The 15750-nt window shown below is 44.2% G+C and overlaps 1 protein-coding gene and 1 long non-coding RNA gene across 4 annotated transcripts in view; one reads left to right on the top strand and one right to left on the bottom strand.

The window, feature by feature from the left end:
• LOC142573044 (calcitonin gene-related peptide type 1 receptor-like) overlaps positions 1 to 15750 on the bottom strand; it is a 198325-nt gene that overhangs the window by 63986 nt on the left and 118589 nt on the right. For all 3 annotated transcript variants that reach the window (XM_075682543.1, XM_075682542.1, XM_075682544.1), the window contains exons 2-3: positions 13687 to 13742; positions 11087 to 11225 (exon numbers count right to left, since the gene is read on the bottom strand). In XM_075682543.1, the coding sequence (XP_075538658.1) occupies positions 11087 to 11225; positions 13687 to 13719 (172 nt within the window). In that variant the 5' untranslated portion in view covers positions 13720 to 13742. The remainder of the gene's footprint in view (positions 1 to 11086; positions 11226 to 13686; positions 13743 to 15750) is intronic.
• LOC142571151 (uncharacterized) lies at positions 556 to 5293 on the top strand. Its single transcript, XR_012825783.1, has 3 exons — positions 556 to 782; positions 2940 to 3071; positions 4637 to 5293. It is a non-coding gene; the product is annotated as an uncharacterized LOC142571151 (long non-coding RNA).

The raw sequence follows: 15750 nt of genomic DNA, 5'->3' as shown, positions 1-15750 counted from the left end.
TAGGGGCTGGTGTCGTCAAAGCTGTAATTGCCTATGCACAGCATACGCTCTTACAAACACATTCTTCAGTCGCCTCATGAATGCTTACGCGTCGCTGTCGCACGACCAAGATGTGAGGGTCTTTATCGAGCCAGGAAATCGCTGTAACTACACTGTGACCTCGCAAGGTTGCTTCGTTCGGACGCAGCAAATAATCTAATCGCACCAGCAGAGTAGCGCCGATCGTCTCGCTCACGGTCCCAATTTGTGTACTGTACCCTCAGTCATGCAGCACAGACTGCGCCCCCCCCCCAAAAAAAAATGCTCGGCACAAAACGTAGTAACAACTACCCGCCTCACCGCTCTAGTTGGAGACCAGAACGAAGCAGCAGCAAACAGGCGGCCATGCGAGCACGCAAACCTGTCAGAATAAACGTTCAATTTGCGCGGCCGCCCCCTGCCCAATGAAAAGCGACCGGAAGTGACAGGAGGACGCTGTACAGTCACATGCCGTCACTTCGGCGCGCGGCAGGACGGGAAGGCGGAAGCTACGCCATTATTGCAATCTCTCGCTACATGAAATGCGTTCGCGTCTCGCGCTGTGCGAAATAATTTTACACGTGTGATTAGTTTTGTGCGCGGTGTAGAAAAAGGTGTGGCCTGTGCTTTGTGTATTACTCGTGCTCCACTTCAAAGCAAAGCGTTAGTACGCACTGGAAGATGGATCCACGGACGCTGAGACGAGCAGTTGCAATGTGCCCTGTGTCGGCGGTCGGTAGTACTGCCATAATGGGAATTTTCAGGCAAGTGCCCATTTATTTAGTATTTCTTTGGTGGGTTACGTGTTCTTGTTCGCTCTAGAAGTTTCTTACTGTGACCTCGTAGCATAATTCACTAATGCAAGAGCAGCTGCACTCCTAGTAGGGCAAGTTAACTACCTCGATCGCGCCCCGTCTTGTATCGGGCGCGGTGCGCCTGCATAGTTACGCTTTGTTTCTCAGCGCTTGAACGTTCGTACATGTGATTCTTTTGTGCGTTCAGCGTGGCTTCTTGTAATGTGGTCGACCACTTTTGCGTCGCGTAGAAAAAGGACGACTGACTTTGCCACCTTTCGAAAGAACTGGCGCGGTATTGGTTCTCCCTGATGCGGTCGCGTGCTGCTGTTGCTGCTTGCCGGGCGCCTTTAGCATGTTTTCGGCTCGTTTTGTCTGTGCGTATGTGCGTGCTCGCGCTCGGCTCGATTCGTGTGTGTGCGTGCGCTCAACTCGCTTTGTGTGCGTGTGTGTGTGTGTGTGTGTGTGTGTGTGTGCGTGCGCGCGCGTACATGCCGGTTTGTATGGGCCGGCGTGCTTGCGTGTGTCTAGTGCGTACGTGTTTTGTGAGCTTGTTTCTGTGTGGGTCGCTGTGTGTGCGTGCACGTGATAGCGTGTCTGCCTGCATGTATGTGTGCTTGTTCGTGTTTATCAATGTGCGCGTGCGTGCTTTTGTGCCTGCGCTTTGAGAGTGCGTATATTTGCGTGCGCGCGAGTGCGTTTTGTGTGCGTGCATATGTATTGCATAAGGCCGGTAGAGTTTTACTCGCAATAAAACTCTTCCAATTTGGTGCAGCGAGTGTTGCCGCCTGAAACCCGAGTTCGGTTTGAAGCCAACCTGGACAACTGCTGTATGAGGCGCCGTTTCTCAGGAGGATCGGTGGGAAGGCGTCAGGTATACGCTCCCTCCTTTTTCCCTCCTCTGCCCTGATGGGATTGATATCCTTGATTGTTATTCTAAAGGGAACGTTACATCCAGAGCATAAATAAATGATTAAGAAATCTGGCAGTGTGTTTCACCATTACACTAATTCTGATCTTAAAGACGTGAATTTCCACCCGCCGTGGTTGCTCAGTGGCTATGGTGTTGGGCTGCTGAGCACCAGGTCGCGGGATCTAATCCCGGCCACGGCGGCCGCATTTCGATGGGGGCGAAATGCGAAAACACCCGTGTGCTTAGATTTAGGTGCACGTTAAAGAACCCCAGGTGGTCAAAATTTCCGGAGTCCTCCACTACGGCGTGCCTCATAATCAGCAAGTGGTTTTGGCACGTGAAACCCCAAATATCATTAAAGACGTGAATTTCCCATTAGTCCACATTTCCGTTGATACAGACAACCGCTGAAATTGTGAACAGCAGGTTATTCGAGACGTCCTACGTATATAGCAATTGTCCTCAGGAGCTCTAATGAATTTTGAAAATTTGGAGTGTTGTTGTTGTGCTTTAGAGGTATCATATGCAAGCTTTAGGTCTCTCCTGGTAGTTTGCAAGCCCTTCGAGAGCTGTCGCCTATAGCCCTATTGAAATTCGTAACTACAGTTTGGAGAACTGGGGAAGCTGCAAGGCTTGTCCTGGCTCTCGAGAAAGTGTTTAAGCTGGAAGTGTAGGTTGAGGAGTTTGGGATTGGTCACACGAAGGCTTTTTTATGCCTAGCAGTAGGAGTGTCAAAGGATAAAAAATGCAGTGTGTCAAACGTCGGAAGCTGCTTATGTGGTAGAGGCTTGTGTGTTTGTTGTGTGTGTGTGCGTGTGTGTGTGCGCGCGCGCGTGCATGCATGCGTGCGTGTATGTGAATTTGCTCCTCACAAGGGAGTGTGTGTGTAGGTGAGCTACTTCTTTGCTGGTGCTATTTGCCAAAAATTGGGAAGAAAACACAATGATCAATATAACTTGAAATAATAAGCGATGCAAAGCATGCTGGCAGAGTAGCGACAGCAGCATATGAGCATACAAACGTGCAGCTGTGTGACAATGTTAATGCATGACTGCAACATCTGGAAGGAAGCTTGCTTCTTTTTCAGTAAGCAGCACAAAGTCCATATTTTTTGCTTTTCTCGTGCAAATCAAAACGAGGCTCATTGCCAGTGATCTTGTCTTTCATTCTAATAGCATTTGTTTATCTTGAACTTAGAGCGTTGTTTCTCGCAGGTCATGCAGATGATAGCAGCAATTTCACAATGCCCAGCCTTGGTGCCCTCCATCAAGAGCAAGCCACTTGCATTCGCCTTCAGGCAGATAGATGGTTGATGTCTTCTAGGAAGCAGTTGGGAAGACAACATTGTAAGTAGATATAGGTGTGAAGTTTAATGTAGTAAGTCAAGTTATAATTTAAAACTCTGAGGCTCCTTGGCGGCCTAAGCTTGATATTATGTGCAGTTGTGTGTGTTTTTAAATATTGCCGATTGTACTGCGTACTGCAGGTATGACTGCTGATCCAAAGCATACACTTGCATTTTCTTGATGGCCTTTCATAATGAGGATTTTCTTTGTGCAAGAATATTCACAGACTGGAGCATTCCAGCATGATATTCTTTATTGTGCATTCAGTGGTAATTTCGTATGACCTTCCTGCTACCAATGTTTTTGCAGGAAAGGAATATTTCTTTACTCCATGCAATGAGCTTGTTATTTGCTCGTTGCATTACTCTGCTACCTTTAATTTAATCCAGTATAATTCTCAAAACCTTAAAATTTGAGCTGTTTTTATTTCAAATACAATATCAAAATGCGCCGGATTGCAATCTAGACTGCAAGGGATTTGAAGAAATTACAAGAAACTAGAACCTCTCATGGGTGTCAAAAAACATTTGCGCAGGCATTGCGCCTATTTCTTGTACTGAGCTAGCTGCTCATGAATATTGCAAGCATATGTCATTTCACACAGTTTTGCAGAATATAGTAGGCCTATCATTGTCACTAAGCACAACCTTTCCTCATTTGCATCATGAAAATCTGCCCCATGCTTAATTTGGGACAAGTCTTGAAAAATGAATGTTTCATAATTTTGAAACTACACAAAGTATTGGTTGGGGCTTGGCAGTTTTCAGACAACTTGACCATGTTGAACCTAGCCATTACAAGACGAGAAAAAAAAACATGCACAGGAGGACTTATTCAATCAAATGCAATGCTATGGTGATTTTCCATGTGGAAAAATGTACTTTTAGGCGGGAGAGGGTGGGTAGCCAATTTACAACCATAGCGACCCATGCGGGTAGTGGCAACACAGGATGAGAAATGGTTGTGGCTCTGAGGTTCATTGAATATGAACACTTATATACAATCCCTCCTTCCCCCCACTCTCTGTAAAACTACTCTGTCTCCTAGTATAATAATGTTGTGTAAAAAAGCCATTTTTTAATGTCTTATGCATGTCACTCTTAATGTGCCATATCCCTTAAGGTTCTCAGCTGCAGTACTTATAAAGTGTAATGCAGAGATATATTGCAGATTTCATGTCAATTTATATTAAGGTCACATACACACTCTTGGACAAATGTCTGTTGAGAGATGTCATTGGTAGTGTCATTAAATTTAATTCACTCTTATTTTCTATGGTGAAAAGGCTACTGTAAATTTATTTGCTTTTGCTGCTGTATGTGCCTTGTATTCAAAGTGACATAGTGGTTTAGTGTTCACAGTAAATGCAATTCCTAAATTTGCATAATAAAGGTTTCTCCTACCTTTCACCTGTCTTGCCCAGTTGCCTGAGATCTGCATTGTTCCAGTCACATTAATTAAGTTTGTTACTTTCAGGAGCTTGTTGCCTTATCAAATTTTCCACAGTGTACATATGTAATTGCAGACTGAACTCTCATGATTCTCTTCTTATTTTGCTAATGCAGGACGCAAGATTCCAGCAATGCCATGCGCTGCATTTATTGGTCAAGATGCTCAGAGAATGGAGTCCCTGCACCTCGTGGTTAACCGTGAACATTTTTTTTTCTTTTGGAAAGCTAAACGTCATTTGCTGCATCAATTGCATTTTTGCAGCTCAGATGTGTACTATATTGTTCTAATTTTGAATCAATTAATATTCACTGTGCAGTATAAAAAATGATGTACAGTGGGAAGGACAAGGACTGCGAGAGATCACATACACTGCGCTGACTTCCAACAATATTTTATTGCGTTGCCACATAGTGTGTTTATACACAAGAGGGGTCATGGGGGGGCGCAGAAAATGAAAGGCAGTCGCAAGGGGTGTTCTAACAGCAAGTCAGTGTACTAAGAACATGGTCACGAAAAAAAAATCACAATATCTATCTGTGGAGATACAAGACTTCACTAGGGGTCAGCGTGATAGAGGGGGAACTAACGCACACACTACCCAATTTCCTGGTGCAATCAGCTTCAATAATGTACCGGGTGAGCTGTGTCTCGCTAGAACTTGCGTATCTTCAAAGAGGGGCATGCAGCAGCAGTCCCGGCAATGAATGCCCAAGTGGCCTTGAACAGTGTTATGGACGTTATAGTGCACTCTTAAACGATCATTTAGGCACCTGCCTGTCGGTCCAACGTATTTACTGCCTCAAAACGGGAATATGGTAAATCACATTCGGTGCACATATCGCAAGATCTTTTCTGTGCCGACAGAGCAAGAACTCTGACGCGATTTAGGCGCGTTTACACACTTACAGAGCTTTGCCAGCTTTTCCGGGGTTGAGAAAAGGACTGTGATTCCTGGAGGTTGCGGAATCTTTTTTAGCCTATCGGAGACATCATGCACATACGGTAGCACTGTGAACCTGTGTCTTTCAACCGGCTGGTTCCTTGACTGTGCTCATCACGTTTTGTGCCCTTCAGAAGCTGTTCCGCTATGGCTGAAGTTAAGGCCAAAGAAAGGTGATCAACCTGTGCAGCTATACTATCTTGCATTTCATGTGAGCAAGATTTATTGAGGCTGTTAATGAGGCAAAACTTCACAATACCTCGTTTAACAAGCTTTGAATGTGCAGAGTTAAAGGGCAAGAGTGACTTCTTACTTCTCGGTTCAAAGCACTAGCACACCTGTTTGTTTTCAAGGCACTGCCTGAGATCTAGAAAGCGCAAAGAATCATCAATGGGGACCTCATTTGTTAGTTCTAGAGGCTGCAGCTCTTAAAAGATCTCCAAGTCTCCCAAAGCAGCAGGCTCTAAAGCGTGATCACTGCAATCAATAAATACCGGGTATTCGTCCACAAACCTGCACACTTTGACAACGTGAGACGCATCCAGGTGACCTTGAATGTTTCAATCATAATTAGCTAGATAAATATCACTGGCGGCGCCAAGCATAATCCTTCACAATATACAAATAAATGGTGTTTGTATAGGATCATGCCTCACGCCGCAACTATATGATATTTATCTAGCTCATGATTTCGATATTGAAGGTCACCTAGATGCATCTCCTGTCAAAGTGTGCAGGTTTGTAAATGGCTACCTGGTATTTATTGATTGCACTGATCACGCTTTCGAGCCTGCTGCTTCGGGAGTCTTGGAGATGTTTAAGAAAGCCTCTACAACTAACGCATGAGGTCCCCATTGATGATTCCTCGCGCTTTGTAGATCTGAGGCTGGTGCTTCGAACCGAGAAGAAGTCACTCTTGCCCTTTAACTCTGCACACTCAAACCTCGTTAAATGAGGTATTAAAAGTTTTGCATCCTTAACAGCCTCAATAAATCTTGCTCACACGAGATGCAACTTAGTCTTGCTGCACAGGTTGATCGCCTTTCTAGGGTTGACTACCCTTTGGCCTTAATTTCAGCCATAGCGGAACAGCTCCTGAGGGGCACAAACTGTGATGAGCCTGCTCAGTCAAGGAACCAGCTGGTTGAAAAACATCGGTTTGCAGTGCCACCGTATGTGCATGTCTCCGATAGGCTAAAAAAGATTCGGCAACCTCCAGGAATCACAGTCCTTTTCTCAACCCCGGAAAAGCTGGCAAAGCTCTGTAAGTGTGTAAACGCGCCTCAATCGCGTCAGAGTTCTTGCTCTGTCGGGCACAGAAAACGTTTTGCGATATGTGCAACGAATTTGGTTTACCATATTCCCCTATTTTGAGGCAGTAAATACGTTGGACGGACAGGCGGGTGCCTAAATGATCGTTTAAGAGTGCACTATAACGTCCATAACACTGTTCAAGGCCACTTCGGCATCCATTGCCCTGGAACTGGCTGCGTGCCCCTCTTTGAAGATACGGAAGTTTTAGCGAGACACAAGTCATCCGGGAAATTATAGAAGCAAATTTGACCAGAAAACTGGGTAGTGTGTGCGTTAGTGCCCCCTCTATCACGCTGACCCTAGTGAAGTATTGTATTTCATGAGATAGAAATTATAATGTTTTTTTTTCAGGTGACCACGTGCTTAGTACAATGACTTGCTGTTAAACGCCCCTTGTGACTCATTTTCTGCGCATGCCCGCTCTTGTATACATACACATAATGTGGCAACGCCATAAAATATTGTTGGAAGTCAGCGCAGTGTGTCGTCTCTCGCAGTCGTTGTAATTCACGCTGTACGTAATTTTTTCTCATTAATTGCCAACTATCCCAAGAAAGCACCTTTTTCAGTATATTTATAATGTTTGATACGACCATTTGCTGGCAAATGTTAACAGTGTGATATTTAACTTGAACTTTTACATGACTGCCTGTGTTCTTTTAGTAACCAGAGTATGGCTAATTTATTAAACCATATTTGCTAATTTGCATACTCACATGCTACAGCAAGCCCTAATCTTGTATTATTGCATCTAAGGGCAAATAATTTAGAAATTTACTATGTATTTTAAAACACTGTCCACCTTTCGTGCTCAGCAAAATCGTTTACTCAACAGTGGCTTGCTTTTATCAGGCCTTCTACTGCACTTTGCACCCACACAATAGTAAATGTGGAATATTCACTCTTGATTTATAATAAGAAAAGAACCTATTTTCAAACTACATATTCTATATGTACCAGTGCCTTCGGGTTACAAGACAAAAATTTATAGAAACTGGAATTGTAGTTAGAAAATCTGCTACACAGCACGTTTAGCACAGAGAACTCTCATTTCACAAAAGAGGACAAACTATGTAGGCACTAAAAAATTCTACATATTTTTCGTGCTCAAGTAATCTTGTTAGAAAGAGAAAATTAGCAATAATGCTTCTGGCTTAAGCCTCACTTAAAGCACGTCTACGCTTGGAAAGTATTGTTTCAGTCCGAAAAATGTTGGCCAGTTACGCTTATATCGACTTTCCAAACTTTTCATAATGCTTTGCGATTACATTAGTTTACAAAATAACAGGTGTCTTCTGCGTTTGCTCTGCATTTCAATTGCTTCCCTAATTCACCTTTGCAATATCCCTTTTTTTTTTCAAGGCATCAAAACTTGAATTTTCGTTCATTGAGCCTTATACTGAAAATTTATTCCTTTATGTGGCCCGAAACACTGCGAGGTAAACTCAGGCTCTTTCAGTGCCGCTATACATTGTTTCTTCTCTAATAACAGATTTGATCAATACATATATTTTAGATACTTTTGTGGGAAATGTACATGTTCTTGTACTTACCGATGTGTTTGGTGATTGTGCATGTTTATATTTCCTGTGATTTATGTATATCTTGTACTCTGTATTGCAGCATGCAATAAATATATTTACATTTTTCTTGAAAATGCAGCATATATCGTACCAGTCTGTTGCATGTTATGTGGATCTCGAAATCGTGATAACCGTTGGTGTTGATATACATGCTCAAAAGTGACATTTGCTAGGTTGTATTTGTGCAGCGAAGACAGATTTTGCAATATACACCGTGAATTACTAATATGTAATGTGATCCACTCGTATAGGTGTGTGTGTGCCCATCGAAGCTTCAAGGCCGGCTGTTCGACGGTGCGTTTGGTAGCCGAACTTGAACCTTCGGACACACGCGAGAGTTACGCGTGGATCGCTGTACATAGTAGTAATTGAAGGCGTGTACTGCCGAACCTGCCTTCCATACACACTAGAAATAAAAGGGTGTACACCCTTCCAACACCCACATAGATGGGTGTTAATATAGACTTGCACCCCTACACCCTAAATTTATTTTGCTGGACACCCTTCCTCTGGGGTGCTATAATGGCACCCCAACTGTAGGGTGTAGACAACAGCACCCTTAGGGTGTTCGTCTGGCGACAAACTGATTTACACCCTTAAGGGTGTTAAAATGTTTAGTGTGTACGCCGAGCGCGGCCACTGTGCTTGAAAAGTACCCCAAAAAGCAGCGAAATTAGTTACAATAATGTCTGGGGTCAGAGAAAGGGCTGAATCTTCTCCCGGTAAGATTCAGTACATGCGAAACTGCGTCACACGGCCAAGGTGCTTTTCGTCAAAAAGCCAGGTGCGGCGAACGTGCCCAAAAACTACCGAAATAAGTTACATTTATGCTTGGGCTCATAGAAAGCGTCGCAAACATTTCCCACTGCGAGTAATTAACTCATATTACCTACGCTTGGACTTCGGAGCTGTTTTTCGATAACTGCGTCACTATATAGGTTTAGTTTTGTGTAGTAAGCCTAAATGTGCTTGAAGTGCGCCGCAGACTGTCAAACAAAATTACTCACCTTGCTGTAGTCCAGTAGTGCAGCGGTGCCGTGTCGAAATGCACACGAAACACAGGAGAACGCCGGGAGCCCAAAAAACGGGCTACATCCAAAAGAGACGGGTCGCCGAGCACGCGAGCTTCACATGCGCAGCCTCGCTCACTTCTGCGGTTTGTCTGGCGCATGACGTATGCACGCGCATCTGGCGTGCCGCTAGCTTGTTGCTAGGCAACGCAACAAAAATAAGTTGCACTGTATAACTTCATTAACACGCAAAATTTTTCACTTTTAGTGGGAAAGGATAAAGAAAGTAAGACGTTGTCTGGAAGTTTATTTCACATTCTTTTTTTTCTGATGCACGCGTCAACTAACGGATGGAGTTGAAACTAGGCGTGACGTGTTTCCTGTTGCCAGTTTTTGAAGAGTGTCCCCTCTTGTTTAATTTCTTTCTCTATGGCACAACCGTCTGCGTCGTGGACAAAAGACGCGCGAGAGATCATATGTGCGATAAGCTTATAGCGCTGGCTCCAACACGGAATAACTTTATATAGGCACCCTGCACTGTTCAGAAGTCGCTCGAGGTTTGCATTTTTCGCCCCAGCGTCGCCGAGAACGGCCGCTTCGAGGCGATGCAAACGCCACGCGTTGCGAACGATACCGGCTCACTTTTAGTCGCTCGTCCGAGTGCTACCCACTGGGCTTTGGCCAAATCAAGCTCAGGATTCTTAGCGCTTATGATATCGGTCGCGAACATGTGCGGTCCCAGGCAGAGCATGCGCCCTTCAAAATTTTCCCAAATCGGTATTCTTGCCTCGTGATAAGCGATCAAAGGTGTAACTGCGAATGTACACAGCGTCTGCCCCGTTTTGCTTCCGCCACTCGTTAGGCCTTGCGTTCTGGCGCTGCTGCCAACTCCGAAATGCTTCCGCGGAAGGTGCCTATTCACATGTACACACTCTTAGACAAATGTACACCCTTTGGGTCGTATCTTGCCAAGCAACGATAATCGTCATCTGTCTTGCTTGCGTTTCCTTTCTTGAAAACGCTGCCCTCACTACTTTCCTGTCGAGAATGCCCTGTCATGCTGATAACGCGCACGTCGTTCGTGACTCGGAAGTACCAGGCTTGCAGCTTTAAAATAAGGAAAGGCGGAGAAGACAGATGGCGATCGTCGTTGTGCGGCAGGATACGATCCAAACGGTGTAATTTTGCTTAAGAGTCTAGACGCTGGCCACCGCAGTACTTATTAAATTGTGGGGTTCTACTTGCCGAAACCCCTTTCTGATTATGAGGCACGCCGTAGTGGGGGACGCCGGAAATTTCGACCACCTGTGGTTCTTTAACGTGCGCATAAATCTAAGTACGCGGGTGTTATCGCATTTCGCCCCCATAAAATGTGGACGCCGTAGCCAGGATTCGATCCCGCAACCTCGTGCTCAGCTGCCCAACACCACAGTAACTGAGCAACCACGGCGGGTTGGCCGCCAAAGAATTTCACTAGTCTATGGCGCAGAGATCATGCGCAAACTGCACTTCATGGCGCCTACAGGCAATAAGTGAGGGTAAAAGTTCTTAAATGAACTTGCTTCTAGATGTTATAAACTATTAAGTGCAGCGGTCTCCTTGCTCGCTCACAGGCAAGACTAAATCAGCAACCATTTTCTATAAAGCAGTCTCGGAAGATCTCCTTTTTTTTTTTTTTTTTTTGCTCGAAGACTGAGCTCAGAGGATCCCACTCACCGGTGTCGTTCTTGTTACGGGAGTCATAGAATGCCCGCTGCTCGCATTCCCGCAGTGCTTTCAGTTGGGAGAACACCCTCTCAGCACGTGTGCCCTGTGCGCTGGGGCTGCACCAGGGCAGCAGGCAGGCCGACAGCAGCTGCACCAGTGCAGGAAGGAAAGTAGACAAATGCGATTGACACTCAGAGGCACCTTCTATTATTATTATTATTTTTTTATTGTCGTTGTTGTTGTTGTTGCACCAGGAGTGGTAATACGTACGCGTGAGGGAAATATTGAAGTTTTCCTTTTAATTTTTCATTTGATCTTAAATCTAATTTATACGTCAGTTTAAGTATGAATTTTACAGCTTAATTTAATATACGAATATATTAGTGACGTAATCATTCTGCTCACGTGCAGATGATTACATCCGGGGATTGAGAGACCCTCCTATTACATAAGCCCGCGCTGAAAAACGCGAATTCTTTTGCTAGTGTCAGAGACGACGAAACGCAGTTACTGTACATTTGTGCCGGCGATTTAGCAAGAAAGAAATATGTTCAGGCTAACACTGAAAACTAGCGTATCCAGAGCGTTTGCGGCTTAAATATATTGGCCTGTTTAAGAACTACAATTCTGTCTGTCATTGTGGGGACAATACTTTGGGACGCAACGTTTTGCAAAAACACGGCCACTACATAGCATTCGCGTCTTTCTCTGGCACAAAAGTATGCGTTTCTATACGTTTTCCTAAACTCTTCGCAGTAGCAAAGAGCAAATGTTTCTTTAATATTTCCTTTATAACCCACCAAAATATTATCAACTGCCTTATTACATTTCCTACCTGTCGGTCTGTGGGTCGATATCGGCGTACGATGAAGGTTTTGTGATAAATATTCAGTACAGACAGATTGGATGTACTGATGCGTCTCTTGTCTACCACTTGTATATTGCATGAAATACCCTTCTAATTACCCAGTGTAGAGTAGTACCATTTGGATGTATGTAATGTAAGGCATGTATGTAAACTGCGCTACAACAAGCCCTCTGTGGCAGACGGCCTGCGTCATTAGGGCCGCTGACTCAATTTCAGTTCGCTGTAAGGCTTCTAATGAGCCATTTGTATGGTTTCATGAACTTTCAGGCTAGTTTTCCGAGCATTTAGTTTCTTTTACAGTTTTCAAGCAAACAAGCTATATTTCTCTAGCGTGCACAACAGCCTAAAGAACATGGTTAAGCTATCTAGAATTTAGGCAGAACAGCAAGATTTTCAGCTTCTACACATCACGAACAGCACCGATGCTGCTGCTGCTGCTGCTGATGATGATGATGATAGCCGATAACGACGGTGTTTAATATATGACACAAGACCCAATGGAAGACCTTCCCCTAACCGGGTAGCAGTAGGAAAACAAAAGAAGCAAACACAAATACAAAGCAAACAAATCATAGGTGAAATAAAGCGATGTGTAACAAAACAGGAAGCCTCACAGGTAACAAAAAAAAAGAGAAAAGAAATCGTGGCGGAGCGAAGAGAGAATGTCACAAACGGAATACATATCTTGGATTATCTTTTTCTTTTTTTTGCTTTCTGAGCTCCCTGTACATCTCATCTTCACATCGCTGCTCATTTACGACTTCCGTAGGACTCAGTCGCTTTACTCGCGATGCAGTGAGGGCCGGTGCTGTACTATTGCATTATTTACTATGAGTAAAGAAGGTAGAGGCACTGCGAACCGTGCGAGAGTGCGCTTCATCATTTGTTTCTTCTATGCTGCTAATTTGTGGCTGTCGTTCACTCTAGCACCAAGCGAACACACAGCCCATGAGCAAGCCCTCCTTATGGCGGAAGTGCTTTCTCTACCCGTCTAGTATAGGGTCCCAGTTTCGACACCCAGTATCTTGTTTTCTTCATACTGTCATGCGTTATTTGATTAATATCATGGTGGGGACATGCTTATGATAATTTTCTTTTCTTACGACCCGGCACATCAAGGCGAAATATCGGCTGTCATACTTCTAGAAACCGTGACAGCTGGGTACTTGTGCTTTTGTTGACATAATGATCGTTTACTATTGAGGACGGCACACTTGGGCATGTAGTTCAGCGGCAGCAGCAGCAGGAGCTGTTTCTTGTAAAACATACGAACTCCGCTCTCGACGCAATTTCAATGCATGGTGCACTCCAAGTAAGTTTGAACCCTCTAGTGCTTGCGTTATGGCCCAAAAAATATTCATCGTCTATCTTACCTGACACTCCTTTCCGTATACGTCGCGCGCCCGGTAGCTAGAGGTCACGATCGGCATGCAAGTCATTAAAGCTCGTATAGCATTCTTTACAGGAAAGTAGCGAGCTCAGACCACTTACCAAATGCATGCAACAGAAATGACGATCATCGTTTGGCGACGAGGTACGTCCCAAAACGAGTAAACTTGTTTTTGAATAGACACCTTTGGTACAACCCGCTCATGGTGTCATTTTAACACAAACTACTGCATGCTGCCTGGTTAGCGCCAAACATTATTCTCTGATAATTCGATCGATAAGGCACTGGGTACAAGGAAGGCCTTTAGAGGTACCGGTGTATAACAGAAGAAGAAAAGAAAATTCGGCTTACCAACGTGAAGTATAAACGGGAGGAAGCGGTCATAACGCTTGATTGTTTTCCAGGATCTGCAAACATAACGAACAAGAAAGGTTACATGCGTGAGCAGTGCGCTCAATTACAGGCAATATTCATGCTGAGTAGTAAATAAAGAGACGCTTCGTTTAAACAAATTCAAATTTCACTTCTAGAAGTTTAACACTTGTGTTGTAGGAACCGCTGTGCTATATACCGCTGGTTACGTATAAGTGTATCATATTTTGGTACCACTTTGACGATTTCACATCAAGGAGTCTCGTCTTGGGATGCTTTGCAAATGTGATGCGTTTGTTAATATTACAATAGCTTCCTCAAAAGGAGAATGAAGAGGACGGGGAACGGTGTTTCGTGACTTCATGCCATTCGAAACGTTCATGAATGCTCTCCAAAGGTCTGTCGGTGCTAGGCACGGCACTCTACTCCTTGGGCGATTTGCTTGTTTTTCCCTTTCCTACTGCGGAACAATTATTATGTCAAACATTGAATAATACATACGCGAATGTATACAGCTGTAGATACGTTGGAATAACTTCGAAGTCAAGTTGTAAAATGGGATTTTAGAAAAATGTAGGGTTTACGGAGGCTGCGGGCTAGCACAAAGGCCGATCACCTCAAAGAATGCAGGCGGTCGAGGGAGAAAATGTGGGTTTGACGTCGATAGACATGCTATAAGTACCTACGACTGCTATTGTATTGTTATAGTTTCTCGTAGTTGTGACCGCGCTACTTAACTCTTCCTTGGCCCCATGCGCGCATTTAGTAGTGCTATTAATATATCTGAAGTGCGTGTACTTGCGAGGAAATATCTTTATTTTAACAGCTCAAATTTATGCATGTACCAATTATTAGTCACTCGTACATTTATGACATTCCCTTGAGCCATAATACGCGAACATTTTATGCATCATAGAACGGGGTTAAGCGTAAGGATAGCATGTAGAAGTATGAAAACATGGGGAAATGATTTTATTCGTACACACTGATATAAAGAAACTGGGATGTGACGAAGCAATGGGTTTGTTCTTGATCTTCATATTGGAATATATAATTTTTCTGCGAACTGAGACATATTTAGACAGGTAAGGAAACAAGAGCCCAATTTGTTGCCGTATGAAAAATTAGGTCGGGTTATTAAGACAGGAAAATTGAGAAAATTGAGTCTTGCATATGATGAAATAGACAAGACAATTATGCATCCCTGTAACTGTATTCATTAAAGGTGCTCTTGAACGTGCTCGAACGCATTTAGACAAGTTTGTCAAGAGGGCCTCCTGCTGAAAGGCGATATCCTGCCAACATTACAGCTAGGACACATCGCTTGCTACACTGAATGTTGAAACGCTGGTGATAACTGTAACAGAAAGTTCTGCACATACAGACGCTACAAGCTAGTAAAAGAATTCGAACTTAATGACGGAGTTCTACGTGCCAAGGACATATTTAAGCTGGCTGCGAGGGTGGAGTAGTGAATCAAAAGTAGGGTGATCGCTAGATTACTTTGGATTGCCTGCTGTTTATATTTATGAAATCAATGTGCCATACTCTGGGACTGCTTGCTTTTTTTATTTACTGACTATACATTAAAGGCCCCAGAGATGGGGCATTACTTGAGGGATGGGCTGTCTTTAACATAGCAGTGACTCGAGAAGAGCCTTGAAGTGATGTGACTTGGAATGGTGCGTGGCGTTCACACACACACACACACACACACACACACACACACACACACACACACACACACACACACGCACACACACACACACACACACACACACACACACACACACACACACACACACACACACACACACACACACACACACACACACACACACACACACATACACAGACGCGCGCGCGCACACGCACACGCACACGCACACACACAAGAGCGTTGATGAGAGCTAGCCTGCGCCTGCAGAGGATACATGGCTTTTCATTGGTTAAAGTGGCTGGGCTGGGGATCAGTTGATAATATACTCGTAGCTGAAACAAATGGCACACGAAGAAATTTGTCTGGCCATCGTGATTCCAGAT

The sequence above is a fragment of the Dermacentor variabilis genome, chromosome 2, assembly GCF_050947875.1.
Source record: "Dermacentor variabilis isolate Ectoservices chromosome 2, ASM5094787v1, whole genome shotgun sequence".
Classification (NCBI taxonomy): Eukaryota; Metazoa; Arthropoda; class Arachnida; order Ixodida; family Ixodidae; genus Dermacentor; species Dermacentor variabilis.
The sequence above is the reverse complement of the archived record's forward strand: the minus strand, read 5'-3'. Positions and strand labels throughout refer to the sequence as shown.